This window comes from Leuresthes tenuis, unplaced genomic scaffold, assembly GCF_036924035.1.
Source record: "Leuresthes tenuis unplaced genomic scaffold, fLeuTen1.0.hap1 SCAF_5, whole genome shotgun sequence".
Taxonomy (NCBI): Eukaryota; Metazoa; Chordata; class Actinopteri; order Atheriniformes; family Atherinopsidae; genus Leuresthes; species Leuresthes tenuis.
In genome coordinates, this window is record NW_027325359.1 from 11,013,711 (window position 1) to 11,034,354 (window position 20,644).

General features: G+C 44.4%; 1 protein-coding gene across 1 annotated transcript; it reads left to right on the top strand.

Moving 5' to 3' along the window:
• The first annotated feature begins 1,069 nt into the window (after positions 1–1,069).
• tle3a (TLE family member 3, transcriptional corepressor a) lies at positions 1,070–19,723 on the top strand. The gene is made up of 22 exons (XM_072385933.1): positions 1,070–1,535; positions 2,088–2,247; positions 2,772–2,872; positions 3,064–3,127; positions 4,422–4,466; positions 8,571–8,633; positions 8,874–8,978; positions 10,670–10,696; positions 12,278–12,482; positions 12,913–12,920; positions 14,394–14,516; positions 14,843–14,893; positions 14,976–15,128; positions 15,591–15,723; positions 15,833–16,008; positions 16,122–16,195; positions 16,274–16,523; positions 17,005–17,252; positions 17,365–17,512; positions 17,600–17,750; positions 17,986–18,062; positions 18,358–19,723. The coding sequence occupies exons 2-22, from the start codon at positions 2,224–2,226 to the stop codon at positions 18,463–18,465; spliced, it is 2,334 nt and encodes a 777-aa protein (XP_072242034.1). The 5' UTR covers positions 1,070–1,535; positions 2,088–2,223; the 3' UTR covers positions 18,466–19,723.
• Positions 19,724–20,644: the final 921 nt, after the last annotated feature.

The window sequence follows — 20,644 nt, forward strand, 5'->3', positions numbered from 1 at the left end:
GGCCCATATGTAAAGGAAAACTACAGGTTGTAATGTTACAACTGTTTGCATGCTTCCTTTCTTCCTTTGTTTAATGTAGGTTCTCATTACCACGTGGTGGTAACAGATTGTTTGAACTGGAGAGAAAAGCCATTCGAAGCTAATTAAGCAGCCATTCCAGGCTCTATTCACAGGCAGAGGACCGGGGAGCACAGGCATTTGTCAGCGCTTGACCCCGCGTGGTATTGATTGACAACAACGCGCCGTGAATGACAGGCTCGACGCCAGCTGACCAATGGAACGGCGCCGAGTAAGTGCACCGCGCTGCGATTGGACGAGAGTCTTTAAAGCGGCAGAGGGGTCCCACGTGGGGCAGAGCTGAACCTTCAAAACAAGGCGTAGAGGCAGTGCTCAGACATGGCTGATGTTCATATCACACAAAGGCAATCATCTCCTCTCCCCCTGCTGTGCGACTATCACCCAAATGCTGATAGGTAGGCGCGCGGATGTGTTGTGTAACAATCACGAGACGTCTAAAGTGAAAAAAAAAGAAAAGGAAAAAAAAAAGAAAACGTCGACTCGTGGCTTTAATTTGGTGAATGTCGACGATCGATTGGTCATCATTGTGCCCTTCATGGTTTATGTGTGTTAGAGGGGGGATTAAACGCGTATTTCTCCGCTTTTACTTTGTATACATCACAGTAACATCGCTCCGCGTTTTATTATCGGGTTTCACAAACAAATCCCACCTCCCACCTTTTTCCTGCTATGGGGATAAAAAAATTCAAGAATGCTTGTTGCACCGCACACCTCCATCCCGCCCTCCCCATGTCATGCTGGTGGTCTCACCCAAAAAAAATTCATTAACTTTATTTTGATGTCCGAAAAAAAAAAGAGCAAACACCCTAATAAAGCGCGGATGTGGAATTTGTGCTGTCTCTGTCAAATGTGGATATCATCGTCGGCACATCAGTGCCTGCTGTTGTTGTCGTACACTGTGGGACGGACGACTGATGCCTTGTGGATCCGTGGGATGATGTCATGTATCGTTGCACCCCACGTGGGGCCGTCGCTTTCCGATAGGCAGATGTGGCCGTATTCCTTCCGAGTAATGCGATTGGACAGATAGTCGCTTTCACGGCAGTTCAGCCCTGCTGCCTGTGTGTGGCAACCGGGGTAAGCTGGACAACTGGGGGAAATGCGAGATTGTGGAGAGTACCATGTTACGCTTTTAAAGAACCTCTTCGAGTCGGAAGACAGATTTTGGAAGTATATATACATTTTTTTCTTTTTGGGATTAACCGGCCACAGAAGGCGCACATTCCTCGGAGGTTCGCGGCTGAAGATTAAAGTAGTTTAATCGAGCCCGACCGCACCAAATTTTCTCCCAACTGCTTCCCCAGTGTGGCTGGGTGCGTTACGGAGAGTGAGGATGCTTGTCGAGAGCCGCGTCCACATTACGAGGGATTAAACGCATGAATTATAGCCTTCTGTGCTTCTTTTTTTTTTCTTCACCGGGAACAGAGGTCGGACGAACGGTTAGGACGCGCGTTCGGGTACGTATTTACCAGAGCCGTTGATTTCTTTTTCAGTTTTTTAAAGGGAGGGGGCGCGGGCGCGTACGCTCGGCAGCGCACCGCTTCCGTGGCTCTGCGCGGAGTCAAACGGTAGGTGGAAGCCAGCTGCTGTCGGTTGTGGCCTGCCTGTACACGTCCTATAGAGCGAGGTTCTGGTCATTTGACGAACATCAGTCAAGGTTGGATCCACAAACGCACGGATTTGACGCGAGAGTTTGAATTTAACGGTGAAAAGTGGGGTCTTCAATTGTTTTATGTCGTGTTTGCATCACTTTGAATGAAGAATTTAGATTTATTTGTTTTTATTTATTTTTTTATGGTCTTGTTTCTTGTAAATCGCTGACCACTGACCGAATAAGGTCACCAAGAAGACAGAAGTGCACGTTTCGTGCTGCTGTTCCTTTTACACGACTTGAATTGCTGCAATTGTGGTTCTTGGACTGCTCATTAGTAAACAGTGATCTGCATTAAGTTGTTTAATTTTACAGCTCTGGGTTAAACAACGTTTTTTTTTTTTTTTTAACAACACAGGATTTTCACGACCTCCCCACCCCCCGCCCCCCACCCCCAACCCTGCCTGCTGAGACTGGTGGGGCTGTGAGCAAATTTCAACCATTTTGCCAAAGGACCTGCACACTGGAGAGATAAACAAAGGATACATTTCAAGATGTATCCACAAGGCCGACATCCGGTAAGACGTGCTTCCTCTATACTTACAGCAGCTTACATACTCATCACAGAACAGCGACATGTAGGTGCCTGACTGTGCTGATTTTCCCTAAAACTGCCCCGTAAAGCCCCCCCCACCCCCATCAAATTTCTGTACATCACAATGCATTTATACTACGCCAGAATCTGCCCTTAAATAGCTGCGGATGGTTTATATGCCTGGAGACATGTACTCACATATGACTGTGCTGAATATGAGGACAGGTGGTGGTTGGAATTAATTTCTGAGAAGACGATTCATATTCAGCGAGAAAACCTATCCATGTGGTGTTATTAGCAGCTGGAGGTGTGAAGTAGACCCACCTCTTTGGTGTGGAATGTCTTACTGTAGAGGACATATTATCCTTAAAGTAGTCTTAACGTGAGAACAACGAGGCTGCATGGGACGCGCTGCAGAAAATGAGTTCAACTTCAGCAGTGTGACTGAATTGTTGAGATATTTTTTTCTCTGAAATTAATAAAAAAAAAAAAAAAACCTTCTTTCAGGCTCCACATCAGCCCGGCCAGCCTGGCTTCAAATTCACCGTAGCGGAGTCTTGCGACAGAATTAAGGATGAATTTCAGTTCCTGCAAGCCCAGTATCACAGGTAATCAATATCACAAACTATCAACATTTGTTGTCTTGGTTTCTAAAGGTTTGGAGCAACATTGGTTAATCCAGGAATGAAGGAATGAAAAAGGACCAATTTTTATACTGCTGTCAAGTGGCATCATGTGTGTGAGTGAGTTACTGAAGTGGTGAGGATGCTTGAAAATGACACCTTGTCTTCTATTTCAGTCTTAAGGTGGAGTATGACAAACTGGCCAATGAGAAGACAGAGATGCAGCGCCACTATGTCATGGTAAGATTAAGTTACAATTGGGAGCAATTATGGTACCAAATTGCAAGGCTTGTTGAAGATCTCGTCGGGGTGGAGTGACACAGGCTATTGTGATCACCTATGTGGTGGTTAGGGCGAGCTGAGTGTCAGGTACAGGCCTGTGAAAGCCCTCAGGGGGGTTTGGTGCAGCCAGTTGTTACGGAGCAGCTCTTCCTGACAGCCAGTGGGCTGAGGCTCCATTATAGCACGCCCCTGATCTCCAAGGGTTGACTGCAGCGTTGCCCTCTGTGTGTGCTGATCTGATTATTCTCCTAGGAGACTCCACGCTCAGACATATGCATGGCCATAAATTAGGTGTGAGCTGCTGGGGGCCCAGAGCAGTGTGTGGGAAAAAAGCACGACTGTAAACAAGATGGAGGACATGGAACAGGGATGCAGTTGATTTTTAGCACCAGCGCTCTTTGTAAACCTTAATTATTAGCTTTTATTTTAGCAGCCCTTTAGAAAAACATAGGTGTGCCACTGACGCAAGAAATGAGCCCAGACATGATGCAATGAGCAGGTTTTTCTGTGGAAGTGCACTCTTGTTGTCCCAGGTAAATACACAGAAGGGATGATTTAAACTGATACATACAGGCTTAAATTAAACTTTTTTTTTGTTGTTTCGCAGGAAAACAACATGTCAGTCTGACAAGGAAGGGGTTAGGAAAACATGTAGGGAAGTATCCCACAGCCAGCACGGGGTGTCATGTTACGCTATGGCTGTAGGGCTCTGATCTCAGACAGAATGGCTCTCTTGTTTGAGAGTAATTTTCGAAGAAGCTAATGGACTGAATAATGCATTGGCCTCATCAAATAGACGCTGACTGGAAAGCCATTTCTGCCCTGGCTGCCACTTGTGGGCTCTACAGATTACATTTCAGCCAGCCAGACTGACCTGGCTGGAAATATCAAGAGTGTTGCGCAATCACGTTACGCTAAGTAAACAGACATCATGGAGATCTGAGGGCTTAAGATAGTGATCAATACATCTGACCCTTTCTTCTCTGTGCCTACACTACAAACGGCAAAAAAATCGATTTATTGGCTGTTCGCTGTCAGCTGCTCAGAGAAGTCCTTCTTTCAGTTTGATCGTAGTTCATCACCTTTTAGTCTTTATTACAATGTCCAAAACCGTGTGATGATGTAATTGGTGTGGGGATCAATTACAAGGATTTGTGGCTGTATAGTTTGTTAAATACATTGAATTAAGAATTGTTAGAAAAAAAGACACAGGCAGAGTCTAAGTGTAATCTTTCTTTGCTTTTGATTTCAGTATTATGAGATGTCCTACGGGTTGAACATAGAGATGCACAAACAGGTATGTACCTTCTTCTTCCTCATACTTTTCAGCTTGTTGTTTTTCCACGGTGTGATGGGAAGTCAGATCAGGAGGAGCCATGTCTGCAAACTGGCTGTACACAAGCAGATCTACTGCTCTCAAACAAGACAAACGTGTACCACCATTTGAACATCTGCTGTCACACGTTTTGACATTTACAACCGATGTAATGACTGGATTTGACTCAGCTTTTTTTGATAAGATTAAAGGTAGACTTTGACAGGCTCAGCCTCTAACTTAACGATTAAAAGGAGAGGACTGCTGAGAGGTCAGTGTTTCTTTTTTAGATGAACAGTAATTACCATAGTGGAGCAAAAGTCGTTTAGTCACTTATTGTACCCTTATCTTTATCAAAGGGTCCTATCTTGTATTGCTCCACAGATCAATCACACAGATGCCTGAAGGTATAAAGATTGTGTGAATGAGTAATACTGTGGTTTCGGGGTGTATGCTCCTCTCAAACCAGTGGATCTGACCCTCTGTCTCCTGGAACTGCCTGGCTTGGTTAATGACAGTCCTGGCAGCATGGTGGATTGGCGTGGTGGGATGATCCATCAGTGTCTGGCCTGTGTGTCGCACTGCCACATGTCTGTCAGGCCTCGGGCCCCTCTGATAGCTTCTGTCAGGCACTTATCGCCAACCAGAGGAAAGAGGGGTGGGGGTGGGACCCGGAGGCAAGTTGGAGAGTAGAGCTGGGGGAGGGGCAACAGCCCAGCTCTGTGTAAACAGGTTAATCGACTGATCCATTTTAGCGCCTGACTTTTATCAGGAACCTCAACAGAGCTGATGGAAGAGCTTGAATAATTCATCAGTGGGGCCCTAACCTGCTGAACGGCATGTTTGTGAGCAAACAGTGCGGGCCCCATCCTCACAGCTCCCCCAGCTTACAGCTCAGGCAGGGGAGGAGGAGAAGATGGGGAGTGGTTAACAGACAGGGTTGGGATGGATTATTGGATGCACACAGGCATATTATTCTCCTGCCAGGAGATTTATTCCACAGTGAGGAAACTCATTCCTCTAACTGTGCCTTTTTCATTACTGCACAGGGACATAATTCAGGTTTCAGAATGCACACCCTGGCACAGCTTAGATGGACTGATGTGGCGGTGTTATCTGATCCCTCCCTGTCAGCCATGGCAGTGCATAGATGCAAACGGCTAATTTCTGCTGCATGATGTCAGCTCGTAATTACCATCATATGTTGCCCATTTCCAAGAGCTGCTGGAGGTTTGGGGTTTGTATGTTGGTTAGCTTAAATCAGATTTGGCTGTTACCTGTAATCGCAACACAGACATGAGAGTCATGCCTGGTGGAATAATTAGCTTATTATAAGTGTCCTCCATAACCAGTGCCAAAGCAAACTCGATCAGCCAACAGACTGTCTGCGTTGTTCATACAAAAGAGGCGTGTAGTGCAAAGCAGCTGGAGAAACTGTGGCTCTCCAAGCCATCGGTGCTTCCACATCCCTAATCTGTCATGTGGGGCTGGAGTGCAGTGTCATAATTCTGGGTGTTAGCTTTTGGCTGTCAGCTCCACTTTTACGAATGTAGAGTTACTTTATTTAAGATGTGGGATAAGGTTGTGTTGTTTTTGGTAGAGCAAAGATGTTTTAAAAATTGTCTTTGAAATAATAAGAAAGACCTGGCTGCTGCAGCTGAGGGGGTTAATCAGAGTAATGCACCCATTTAGGCAGCCTTTTGGCTTTACTCAGATCAATACTGATGTCTTTAAATGCCAGTTAGAAATTTTCTCTGGATTTGCTTCACATTAACAAAGACTGGGGCTTTGTGTAACATTCCAGTTAGCAGGAAACGTCATTATCTGATAGTACTGGTGCAAGTTTTTTTTTTTCTTGATATGAAAGTCGGGCCTCGGGCGATGCTGTCAGCTCGGACAAATTGCTGACTCTATAAATATAACTCATAAAATGTTGTTTATAGACGGATCACCTGCTTTTCCTCTGTATTTAATAGTCATCAGTGTCTCAAGTCCATTTTCCCACTGCTGATAGCAACAGGCGAATACCTCTCTGCACACCATTGACAAGCCAGCCTGAGAGTGCTCTTAAAGTGGTGCTACACAGGTCCGAGTACCTGTAATTGTGTAGCAGCGGTGCAAAGCTGGCCTCTCAAGGGCCAAGCTGTCATCTACTTAAAGTGACAACAGTCCCATTTTTATCTGCCAGTAGAACAAAAAAAAAGTCCTCCCAGCACAGCACTGTATCTATTTTGACAGCGGTGGGGAGCTGAGCCAATGGCTCTGCCATGTATTTGCATGTTGTGTTGTGAGAATGTAGAGACTGACAGTTGTTTAGGGCACAGTGGATCAGCCACCTCCTGACCTCTCCCAGCCAGCTGTCACCATGACACTAAGCTACAGAGGAATGGACCGTGTGCTCAGGGCCTTTTCACAAATCCTGTCAAATGTTCGACTGCTATTTACATGGCTTATCTCAACAAACATGGATTATACAGGCCCAGTAGCTTTTAAATCATTTCTGTGTGTTTCCTTCGACTCTTTCTGGAGCACCTGCTAAATAATTTTAATATCTGTGCCCATAAAATCTTTATCAAACCCTTTTAGTGTGGTTATTGGTTGAAGGCTACATTTATTGCTTTGTATAGGAGACCACAGTTCACTCTCCTTGTCGACAGGCAATAAGCAAGTTATAGTCTATGTTATCATATGGACTATTGTACTTTCTGTAACAAATGCTACCATATATTTGTTACAGGATATTGCCCCTTATCCCAGGCTTCACTTTGATCTGATATCTGATATTTCATCTTCAGTTTGTTGTTTGTTCTGCTGGCTTGCCAGGCTAAGTGGCTATCCATGTTGTAGCTTGGGTCAGCGGGTCTTGTTGTGCTGGCCATTACTCTCCAATCTCTCTGGCTCTGCTCGGAGGTAATAAGTCTGGCTGCCAAAACTGCCTGGCATTTCTGCCATGTGTAATAAATACGCTGGCGGTCTGCAAAGTACATTGTGTGTGCTGCTCCAAATGAAAAATCAGAGAAAATCCCTGTGATGTGTTTGTGTTCCGCAGTGGCCCTGGGTTGAACTGCAGCTCATAAATTCCAAAGATGATGTAGCTTTGGCCCTGTTATTTTTCTGCTCCCAGAGCAGAGCTCAAACCTGAAAGTCTCATCTCCAAAGCCTGGAAGGAGAGGGAGGGAGAACAAGCTAGCTGTGTGGTGTTTTTACAGAAGAGAGGTGGGGGGGGATCACATCCCCTCCCACTGCTCTTTTTATCCACCATTCATTTGGTCTGTTCATGTGATCGACAGGCTGAAAATTCAATTTAATGACCTGCCTCCAAGCACGTAATATGATTTTAAAGCCTGTTACGGTCAAGCAGAGGTGCCATTTGCATAATGATCCCAGCCAGATAGGGCTGCAGCCGTTGCCATGGCACTTGGTAGACAAGCAGAAAAATGGAAGCAGGGTTCTGTGGATAGATGGGAGGCTACGAGGGTGGTGGGCTGCACACTTGATTGCAGTGAGAAATGGCTCAAGCTTCATTCTTGGAAAGGCTGAGCTTTTGCAAACTGCACTCTTAACACAGGCTGCTTGCTGTCTTTTAATGGTTATTGATCAAAGATTTGAGGTTTGTTACCCGCAAGGTCATTATGGTTTGTTATCTTTGTTCACTGTAATTCTTTATGCTGATTTTCCAGACCATCACGTGTAAGTAAACAGTGCAGTCCAGGTTGCTGGCCTCCCTTCCTGGGGTGTGGTTGTGTGGTTTAACGCCGAGGTTAAGTGCAGGACAGTGCAGTTGCATATGAAGGGAAAGAGGGTAGAGCGAGGAAGGATCCTCTCAACACAGCAGCACTCTGCCTGCTCATATCCGTTTAGCATGGAGTGCACTCTCAGCACAGCTGTGCTTCATCCCCCTGGGCTCTTCTAATGTTTTAAATATTTCAAATGTCAATATCACGCTGTTTAGAGGATGTTGAGTCAAGCAGTTCTGATTGCTGCAGTAATTGACTTAATCGGTGTAAACATTAAAGGCGGGGTTATATGAAGTCTCTGTGTGTTTCATACCCAACCATCTCATTTTGCTTCTCTTTTCTTTTCCAGACGGAGATTGCCAAACGGCTCAATGCAATTTTAGCTCAAATTATGCCTTTCCTGTCACAAGAGGTGAGTTTTGAGTGCGGGCTCCAAAGTAGTGTCACAGTTTATTTTTGCATAAAGTCACTTATTGTTGCCTGTATTCTAGAGATAGTACTTAGGAAAAAAAATCAAGTTAAGTTGTTTGAATGATTGTGTGTATGTGGGGTGGGGGTCACTTGCTGTGAATCCTCATAGTGCTGGGAAGTTTAAGTATGTAATTGCAGGTTTGGCACGTCCCCATAATTGTTTGTAATTGTCTTCCCACAGCACCAACAGCAGGTTGCTCAGGCAGTGGAGAGGGCTAAGCAGGTGACTATGACTGAGCTGAATGCCATCATCGGGGTACGTGGACTTCCCAATCTGCCGCTCACAGTGTGTATACTCTCTTTTATTCCTTTATTTGAACCTGGGTATGGGCTAACCTGCACATAACATGCTTTGAATGTACTGACCATGGACTAATAGTCTGAACTGTTAAGTGAACAGAATTTAATATACCATTAAAAACAGTTACAGTGTAGATGGGCCTCTTCTTGAATAAAATGTTTTATTCTATGTTATTTTCCAATTTCATACTATGTTTGTAACCAGTAAATATACACACAAACGACTGTAGCTCTCCAGAGATGGTCTGTTTCTACAGCTTTGGTCTCGGTGGCATCCTCTCTGCCTTGTTGTGTGTTTATAAATGTGAGCCTGAGAGCTCTTGAGATCCCCTTTGCAGCCGAATCGCTTTAATTGGCTAAGGTTTTAACGAGGAGTCTCATCCCTCACTGTTGACCTGGATAGCTGTGGGAGTTAAAAGGCTGTAGCTGAACAGAACAGAGCCAGCGCTGCAAGCTCACTGAGATAATACAGACACAAGTCAGCCATTCCAGCCGGGCTGCAAAGCTCTTTGCACAGCACTGAGCAATAATGTTTGCTGTTGATCACTGCTTCAAAACACCATCTGCTCCTCATTGATCAGCTGTACTCATTCTATTCTGCTGAAGCACAAGTGATTGGTTTCACCTTCGACACAAAGATCAGGCTATCAGTGATCTTATTACAACAGTTGAATCTTTAGCATGCACAAGAGGCAGCCCCAAAAGGCTGACTTAATGACTGGAGGCACATATTGGAATTCAATTAATGCCCCCTTGGTGACCTTTTGTTCCAGGATAATTGCTCCTTTGCATTTGTCTGAGTAAGTGTCTTGAGGTGATGGAGAGCTGTTTGTTTTGTTTTTTTATCTTTTGGGCCAAAGCAGATGCTTTATTACACCCTCACTAAAGCATAGCGGTTTCAAGCAGCAGCTGTGCCTAACAATGGTGTTATTTGATATGCTGCTCCATCCTGCATATGTGATTTTTCATATTTTGAACACATGATGCATATAATACTTTGATATTGCTTTGCATTTGGCTCTGGTGCTGTGCTTCTTTCACTGTGGCCCTCTGTTGGTTTCAAAAGTTGGCTGGATTAAGAATTGACAAATGAAAATTTGATAAGCCTGTTCATAATTTTAGTATATGGACTTATGTGACACCAAGACTACTAAATGAAACAGTGAGGCCTCAACCCAAGTCACAGTGGCTGCTTATGTCGAGGGAGGTGAAAATGTAGCTACTGTGTGTATTACGAATACCTGTCCATCTGTTATTTATTAAGGGGAAGCTCTGTAGGGCTGCCAAAATTCTCATGTATGTTGTAAAGCAAGGTAGGGTAAAAGAGCGTGCCAGGTAGACTGGCAGCATCCAGGAACTAGCTGCATGTCTTATTGATGGAGCTGCAGGCCATTAATAGAATGCAACTAGGGCAGACGCTTGTGTGGAGATGAACGTGACTGGTGGGGCTTCCTGTTTGATTGGAAAAAAAAACAACTAAAAATATTCAAGTCGGCAATAAACGGCATTGATATGCTCTTCCTTCCAACTAGATAACCCGTACACAGTGTTTAATGATGAGTAAGACCATTTCGTTTGTCTGTAAGGGCATTAAATGGAGTGTGGTATTTTATTAATGGAGAGAATGTGTCTGCTGGAGCTGTAGTCTTGACCACTTTCTGTCCTCCTTTTCAGCAGCAGCAAGCTGCCTACCCTGCTCTCATGGTCAGTGGCATCCACACACATCAGTCTGTGCCATGCTCTTGCTAATGGGCTTGGTGTGCACATATATGGGCTTGAAGAGATTGTGCATGTTGCATGGCACTAATTGTACCCAAGTGCTATGCTTTCACCATAGTTACCATGTTAGCACACCTGAGAATACTAAGATATGTGCTCAATTTTGCCTGTGTGCTCTTTCTTTTTCTGTAGCTACACTCAGTGTGGGGGATTGAGGGGGGATAAGGGCAACGAGTAGGTCTTTATCTTGGAATATTAAATTAGAAGACATGGGCCAGACTCCTTTCTTTATTTATTATTGTCTTCATTTATGGCCCTTTAATGAGGGCTCTTGCTGATCGGCCATGCTTATTACCCATCAGTGCCCCATTAAACACAATGAGCAAGGATGTCTCTCCCCTGCCAATGAACTGGCTCCTTAATTTCCCTCATGGACACAATATTATAAAGCGCTCTCTGCTCTCTAAGTTTTGCTGGGCATTCCTGTATTTGGATTGGCATTAGCCTTGTGGAGCAAAGGACATAGTTCAAGTTAAAAACTTTGCTATTTTCCAATCGAACTCACATTACTTCTATGGCAGATAAAAGCAAGTAAAAAGATCCTTCTTGTGTCATTTTTTTTTTTTCAAGACATATTTTAGAACTATGTGCCCTTTGTGTTCCTGCCACTGACTCTGAAAGCAAGCTCCCGCTGAGTTAATCCACCACTTTGTTCTTTGTGTTGTACAACCCCCTAGTCATTACCAAGTTCCTTATATTTCTGAAATGGTCATAAATGGCTACTGATTGAAGTCCGTCTTGTAAAAGAGAGGGGTGCATGCTGTAACAGCAGCTGAATTATTCAGCTTGCTTGTAGGTGGGTAATAAATTGCTGATGTTTTTATTGGTGTCTCAGCTAAGTATTATTTAACCTTGCTTTAAACTGCTTACTTCCATGCTGAGTGCCTTTTAACTCCCATCTATTTCCCTGCGCCTTTCAAATATTGATGGTGAATATTGGAAGGTTGACTGAGTGCCAGCATGGACTCCTGGTCCTGGCTCCCAGAGCAGCCTTACAGACGCACACTCAAAGACTGAGAGGGAAGGAGTGCCAGCTTCTGGCACTTAGAATTCCTTCAGTCTCTTGAACTTTTCGAGAGCTAATGATTTATGTGTTGTCAATCCAAGAATGTGAATATGTGGGTAGTAAAAAGACAACGGTTGTGTTTTTGAAGTGTGTTAAGGTGGTTAAGCTATTACCCCTCAAGCTAATAGCTTCATGTTTTCTTCATTTTCTGTTGTTTTTGTTTTTTTTACTGTGAATTACTACCACTGGGTCACTGTACACTTCATGCAATGGCTATTTTAAAAATATTCTAAGTAATAACTTGAACTCTCCAAAGCACGAGGCTTCTGCCACCCTGGTTTGGTATAGAACTTGCTCTAAGGGTATTGCTCTTCCTGACAGTAATAGATGTGTGAATGGTGTTTTAACCGATTAGCCTCATGTGTAGTCGGTGGTTTCTCGATGGCTTTTCCCTCTGACCCACTTGGTGTCTGTCTGTCTGTTTCCCTGTCATCTTACAGCAGCAGCAGCTCCAGGCACAGCACCTCTCCCACGCTGCTCACGGGCCTCCTGTCCAGCTGCCACCCCATCCCTCGGGTCTACAGCCACCTGGCATCCCCCCTGTGACAGGTTCTGGATCAGGCCTGCTGGCACTAGGGGCTCTGGGCAGCCAAGCTCACCTCCCAGTGAAGGATGAGAAGAACCACCACGATCTGGAGCACAGAGGTGGGAAGTTGAGCTCAACCACATTACTGTCCAATTGGGCATTAGCTGTCTAGCCAGTTTATTTGGAAGAATTGAGATGTATATTAATTTTAACACGGTTGGAAAGATGTTAAACGGGGAAAAACCAATTAAGCGCGGAGTGCTTCTCACTCTCTAGAGCAGAAATGTAGGGCCTTTAGGTGAGGAGCACATCCTGTCTGTTCACATTCTGTCTGGGTAATGAGCTGGTACATTCCCAGCCCATGACTACATAAGCTATTCAGCAGCTCCAATACATGGTGATAAGGGGGTGGGGGGGCTTGTGCCCTGCAGCTGATTCACACATGTGCAGCCAGAAGCATTTGTTATGATGTACTAACTGACATGTTTTTCTCTTTGCTCACTTGGTTTCATCATCACCTCCATCGGTATCCCGATGTCTGCCACACAGAGAACACGGTGAGTGTCCAGAGCTGCAGCTGTTTTGTTGCAGGGATTGTTGGTTTCACAGAACATCCCATATTCACTGCATCTTTTTGCGGATTTTCTACGCTGTTGTAATCTGCTTTCAATAAAATGATTAATGAAAAATGAGGTTTGGAATATAAATCCTTTGTGTTTAATCCAGAAAGGAAATGACTGCTATCATCCTGGTGAGATTAGAAGCCTTGTAATTTCATCACAATTAAAGAAGGACTTGGACTTCCCCCTTCTTAAAGGATTTATTTGATCCCTTCTACTGTCTGTCTTGTGTATTCAGTCTTTCTTCTCTCCTGTATGTGATGAATATTTATGATCACAAACGGAGAGTTGTTTTGTTTTCTTTCTTTCCACCCCATCTGGTTGGACCTGCTGAAGTGTTTTATTTGAAATGCTGCGATCTCTGATGACTTGTGATGGGCCTGTGAGATTGTGTTTCTGTAGGCTGGGCCAGCTGAATGGGTGCAGTCATGTCTGAAGAAATGGAACTCCTAGGGCGATTAGCAGGCCTGTTTTGTCTCTGTGCTCCCGGCCCAGGTCATCTGATAGTAGAGTGGTGACTTTGGTTAATGAGTCACGCTAAGCATCTCTTTAAAGGTCAGCCATTATGCAGACAGTGGCCCTTTGCCCAGGCTGCTAGTCCATCAGCCATTGTTCACTCCTCTAGGTTACCGCTGACTTTGTCCATGTTGTTGCTTTGGTCCTCTGATGAGGGACAGAGAGAATCAGGAGAACTTGGCAGTTTGCAGGCAAATGGTGAACTCCTGTGAAAGCCTTTGGACACCTGCCTAGTGCCTCCTATTCTGTTGGCGTTTGGAGTGAGCTGTCCCAGCTTGTGTGGGCAGGCTCCACGAAAAACCACCAGCCAGCCCCACACTGCTGTGCCCACTGGCAGGATATAGATTCTCTTTCTATATCAGAGCTCAAAGCCTGAGCTAACGGCGTGCCCAAGTGCGCTGTGGCAATCAATGCCCAGCGCCCGCAACATATAGTTTCTCCCTCTGTTTTCCTCTTTGCCCCCCCCCCATCCTCCTCCTCCTCTCCCATGCTTAGCCCAAAAGATTCTGGAGAAAAGGCCCTCTGTTCAGCCACAACACACTGCTCATGTCCCTGTGAGGCTGTTTGTTGTCCAGTTATGAGGAGGAGGGAGACCAGCTCAGAAAACAAGCCCTCCTCCTTTCAATTCAGATAACGGCCCATTCTGTTGTGTGGCCAGGGACAGGCTTGTGTGTGAGATTGGACTTGGCTGGTGTCAGGGTACTGTTTGGAGCTGGCCTACAGCTGAATTTTAAGAGTCTGCTGTACCCATCATTGTGTGAACAAGGCATTTTTTACTGTTTGGACTGGCACAGTGTGCTGTCTGTAAATTTGTAATCGACGAATGACTCACTGCTTCCTTTATACGAAGGAAGACAAAGTGGTATTAAAATGTGTTTGGTTTTCTCTTGGCAGAATAACTCAATATCCCCATCAGAAAGTTTGCGAACAACCAGTGAGAAGCATCGCAGCTCCTCTGACTACAGTCTGGACTCTAAGAAACGCAAAGTGGAGGAGAAGGATAGCATGAGCAGATATGTAAGTCAGTAAAGGAACAGTGCAACATGTTGGGAAATGTTCTTATTTGTTTCGTTGCTCACCATTTAACATGTCATACTATCCATTTAAAAAAAAAATCAACTGACAAAAGTCAAAAAATTTTGGCTTTAAGCAACAACTTAGCTATAAAGAACACTGATTTCCTGGTGTTATTGCTGGTTGCCTGGCAACGCCACAGTGACTCAAGAGGACGCCAAGAAGTCACTGCTCCGGACTCGTCCAACCCACCAAAATTTCACAAGCTGCAGTGACACATATCTGGAGTGTATCTTCCAGGTCGACTGATTTTCTGATTATCTTTACAGGACAGTGACGGAGAGAAAAGCGATGACTTGGTGGTAGATGTGTCTAATGAGGTGAGCATTACAGCGTGCAATGGACCTACACTGAGATGTTGCTGTTGCATAGATATCAAAATCATTTGCTGTGTTCCATCAGGATCCTGCCACTCCACGGGCAAGCCCAGCCCATTCACCACCTGAAAATGGCATTGATAAGCCACGCCCACCCAAGAAGGACACACCCAACAGCCCTGCGTCTGTGGCTTCTTCTGGAAGCACCCCATCGTCCAAGGCCAAGGAACTCAGTCATGTAAGACATCAAGAGAGTTGCAGGCAAACTAGGACAAAAAGGACTTTAAATGAGAATTGCAGAGAGCAAAGGGATATGTGCAACTAGATCTAGGACATTTTCTCCTGGGGATTAGGAATAGCTGTCTGTGTTTTAAGTGCATGACTAAATGTCAGGGATAATATTGTCCCGCATCAGGATCAGTCAGGTCTTCTCTGTTAATAGCTCAATGTATTTAACTATTCCAGGATTTTTGCCTGTGCTTCACTAAAAGATTAAAGCTAAAGCACTAAGGGGATAAAAACGGCCCCATCTCCATTGTGACCATAATAGGTTTTAGAATAAATAGCAGTTTATGGCTCTGCAGGACTATGAGGGTTGTCAGAATTAGATTGGATTAAGTTCAGTTTGCTCTCAAATTGTCAGTGCACAGTGCCTGGTTTCAGGATTGTGAATGTGCCTGGTCTCCTGTTCCCTCGACAGAATGACAAATCCTCCACGCCTGGTCTCAAATCCAACACCCCCACCCCCCGTAACGATGCCCCTACCCCTGGCACCAGCTCCACTCCTGGGCTCAGACCCATTCTGGGCAAACCACCAGGCATGGAAGCTCTTGGTTGGTACCATTTTCCTTCCTCTCTAGAAATGAAGATAATCGTTTACCATTCTCTACAAATGCACTGTCATGTTACGTACTGATATCTATCTCCTGTCTTTGCCTGTAGCAGCTCCAGCTTTGCGTACCCCTCTGTCCATTGCGGGCTCCTATCCAACCCCCTTTGCCATGATGGGTCATCATGAAATGAATGGAGGCCTGACGAGTCCAGGGGTGTATGCTGGTCTGCACATCTCCCCTCAGATGAGTGCTGCAGCAGCTGCAGCTTATGGACGCTCCCCGATGGTAACAACTTCCCCAGTTTAGTTTTTTTACATCGGTGTATTGGGACTGGTTGGTGTGATCACAGGTTAGTAACAGATCTGTTGTTCAAACATGTACATCTGCTTGTCTTTTAGGGGTTTGATCCTCACACCCACATGAGAGCTCCAGGCCTTCCAGCCAGCCTCACGTCAATTTCTGGCGGCAAACCGTACGTGTCTCACTAAATGCATTGCCCTCATACATTTTCGAAACCAGCAGCACTAACGCTTTTTCCATTTTCCCGCAGAGCTTACTCCTTCCACGTCAGTGCAGATGGCCAGATGCAGCCGGTGCCCTTCCCACCAGACGCCCTTATTGGCCCCGGTATCCCCCGCCATGCTCGTCAGATCAACACACTGAGCCACGGCGAGGTGGTGTGCGCTGTTACCATTAGCAACCCCACACGTCATGTCTACACTGGTGGCAAAGGCTGTGTCAAAATCTGGGATATCAGCCAACCCGGCAGCAAGAGCCCCGTGTCCCAACTGGACTGTTTGGTAAGGCACCCTGCTGATTCATGTTTTACTCATCAACAACATTTTGCAGTTAGTTCTTTTAGTACAGTTTATACACAGTGTCATTCCGTTAATAATGGGATAATCCTTTGTTGGGGATTACATCCCACTTGACCGTTTGACAGCGAATGCATCCACGCTGAATTGCAGACGGTGCCTTTACACAATGTTTGTATAAAGGAGATCAAAGTACTTCTGACAAAAGAAAAAACTGAAAACGCTGCACACCAATTTACAATACTTTACAGTTGGATAGAACTGTGAACATCATGAAATAAATTTGTGAATTTAACAAGCTATAAACTTGTCCACTCAGTTCAGATTAGGCTTTGAAATAATACCCTTTGCTTGAATATTTACAAGAAGATTTTTATCCTGTTTTTATCCAAATTTTGTTCATAAGTCTTTCTCTCACTCCACTGCCTTGATAATATATTGATTGGCTTTGTCCACTGTGCTACAGAACAGGGATAACTACATTCGCTCCTGTAAACTGCTGCCTGATGGTCGCACATTGATTGTTGGAGGCGAGGCCAGCACATTGACCATCTGGGATCTGGCCTCTCAGACACCCCGCATCAAGGCTGAGCTCACCTCCTCGGCCCCGGCATGCTATGCCTTGGCCATCAGCCCTGACGCCAAAGTCTGTTTCTCCTGCTGCAGTGATGGAAACATTGCCGTTTGGGACCTGCACAACCAGACTCTTGTTAGGTCAGAAGCAAAAAATGTATTCCCAGTGTTTGGGCTTTGCACTGCTCTGGTGTGAGTTGTTTTTAAAGAGGATATCAATAAATGTTTGTGTCCTTTTGTACTTTGATTGCAGGCAGTTCCAGGGTCATACGGACGGTGCTAGCTGTATTGACATCTCCCATGATGGCACTAAGCTGTGGACAGGCGGTCTCGATAATACTGTTCGCTCTTGGGACCTGAGGGAGGGTCGACAGCTGCAGCAGCACGACTTCACTTCACAGGTACAACCCTGTAGCAGAGAGGAAATGGATAACATACACTTTTAGCTTCGGAGCTGTCATTAATTAATGTGCTTGTACCATCTACAGATCTTCTCCTTGGGCTATTGTCCGACTGGAGAGTGGCTTGCTGTGGGTATGGAGAGCAGCAATGTAGAGGTGCTTCACCATTCAAAGCCTGACAAGTATCAGCTCCACCTGCATGAGAGTTGCGTCCTCTCCCTGAAGTTCGCCTACTGTGGTATGAATAACTCGCACAAGGAACTCTAAATAACGCTGTTTACCTAACTGCAAAGGCATCTTGGCCAGTCATATTTTATTTAGTGCAAACGCGGCAGAGGATACAGTATAAATGCATATTGTTTTCTCATAGTTACAGATGTAGTAACTCTTGTATTTGTAGGTAATTTTCCTCCCTCTCCTTAGTCCAAAGTGGCCTGATGTCACTGATGTTTTTTTTTGTTTTTTTTCTGCAGGTAAATGGTTCGTAAGCACTGGGAAGGACAATCTGTTGAATGCTTGGAGGACTCCTTATGGCGCCAGCATATTCCAGGTATGCAGATCAATACATGCTGTCTGCAGCCAGGCAAAAAGTATGCACACTTGTCTCTAGGAGGAAGGGCACAACGACCGCTGTCTGACAGGACTATCCTATCAGTGAAAACTGAACCGGAGTTATTGACCCGACAAAGAAGTCTTTTTGAGGCCTGTCGAGCCAAAACTTGATGTCGCTGCAATCTAATCTATCCCAGTAGTCAGCTAATCCTTCCCACTTAACTTTAAAAGCACTTGAACGTATTAACTGCCACTAAGACTAAAGTGTTTTTTTTTATCTTTTCTCTAAACAGTCCAAGGAATCTTCATCTGTCCTGAGCTGTGATATCTCGACAGACGACAAGTACATCGTGACAGGCTCTGGCGACAAGAAGGCCACTGTATATGAAGTGATCTATTAGAACAGACTGCATTGGATCGGAGCATGTTCGTGCTCAGGAACAGTAGACTCCTCATCCATCTATCTTCCCTCACACAGACAGCATGGATGTTGCCTGCAGCCCCAGGGTGGATTGGCAGGAAGTTTGGCAGTGCCAGATTGAGATGGATGGTGGCCCTGCTTTGGCCCAGGATTCTGTGTCATTCAGCTCTGCCCTTCCTCACTCATACAACACTTGTACAGCGAGTGCAGTTTCCCAAGGCACTAAGAAGAAAATAATGTCTTGCTGTTTTTCTGTTTGTTGGATATTTCTTTTTCTTTTTTTTTTTATTCATCCTTTTCAATGTGGAGACAAAGATCCATGACACAACCAGAAGCGGCGCTTCACCCTGGAGCTTCTCCTTGGTGGTCCTGTGAAAAGTGTACATAATGGAGTAATAAATGGCCTTTTATAGATTTATATTTTGGTGTCCAGTTACGCTTGTGATGGTTCTTTCTTGTTCTCTCCGTGATTTTCTGTCCCTTCTGGGGATGGAAATTAGATTAGGACTTTGTAAGAGGATATTCTATTTAATTTTTTCCCTCCTTGGCTTTTTTTTTTTCTCATGTCGATGTCCAGAATGACCTTTTCGGAAATCTAATTTGGATTTTTTTTTTTCTCTGACAACTTTTTTTTTTTTGCCTTTGCGATAACACAGACGTTTGTCCCATGGATTTTAGCAGTAGAGACCTCTGGTAATACCGTTTTTCTTTTTTTTGACTGGAAAAAGGAGAAAGTAATTTTCAGTCACATTGACCCATCGGCCTTGATCAGCTGATATTCAACTCTGAAATGAAGATTGTCACTCAGCACAGGCTGCTTTCTGTCACAACAAAATGGATAACTAACAACTGGAGGACTGATGGTTTTGCAATAAAGCAGCTGTGACTTGAGCGCAGCCTATTGACACAATAACTGTTTGAAAAGTCATTGCTCCATTCAGCAAAGTCATTAGTCCATAGAAGTTAATTACTGCCTTTCTTATTTCGATGGCCTGAGACTGATTTGCCAGACTAACATCGTTACACATAGAGGTGACGGGCAAAGCCACGACCTCATCTGATATTTTGGTCATACTGTTTGCTTTCTTCAGTATTTCATAATATTCCACCACAATCTTCTCATTCGGGACTGGTCTCTCCACAAGTTAAACTGTGTTGGATACACTTGTCATCACCCACAAGGATTGTACAGTTGACAGTTGTTGATAAATCAATAAACTGTTTTTATATAAAATTAACCTTGACTGGATTTTTATAGTATTAACTGCATTGCTGCAATCATAGTTTTTTTTTTTTAAATAAATAGTTTAACGTTTTGCTTATTGGCTTCCAAAGAGTTAAATAATAAGATGGATACCGCTTTCATGTGTGAACCAAAAGATGAACCATATTCCAAAATGGTAAAACGACAAATCTGGATCTTTTTAAAGACAACAAAATGTATCTACCAGCTTACCTTGAAAACTTACCTTAAGGCTTATCTTGAGTTGTTGGTGTTTCATTTGAACATAAACATGTCCTAGGCAAAGGAATTTTTTTCTGACAATTATTTTTTTTTCAGCTCTTTGCATAGATTACAGTGGTGACAAGTTGCTGCATCGTTCCAGAAACCATGCAACATGCAGCATGGTTTTACAGTTTGGTTCTTGGTTTCTACAAACAAAGACATATGGTAAAATGGCAAATGGACTGTACTTGTGTAGCACTTTTCTAGTCTAACTGACATTAAAGCTTACCAATGAACATATATGTTCATTGGTAAGCTTTAAAGGAGCTGGTAGGCAGAAAAAAGCAAAGCTACATGTTCCCCGTGTTTCTAGACTTTGTGCACAAATAACCTAGCTCTCTAAAATATATCAGATAAGCTTCCAAAATGTCATACCCTATAAGTCCAGCAGAACATTAAAGCCTTTATGTTTAAAGTAACAGGGAGTTAACAATATACACTGACATGCTGAAGGTCTCTTGGTTCTGCTTTTCTTGCCAGAAGGCCACAACTGTGTCTTCAAAATCCCTATTAACCTGTGTGTTGCTACTCTGGTCTACATTTATAGTACATGGGCTACAATATTATTCACAGGCTCTCCTTGACAGTAAATGGAAGTGCATCAGCAAATGGTTGTAAATGCATCTAGATATGGGCTGACAACTGTCTCAGG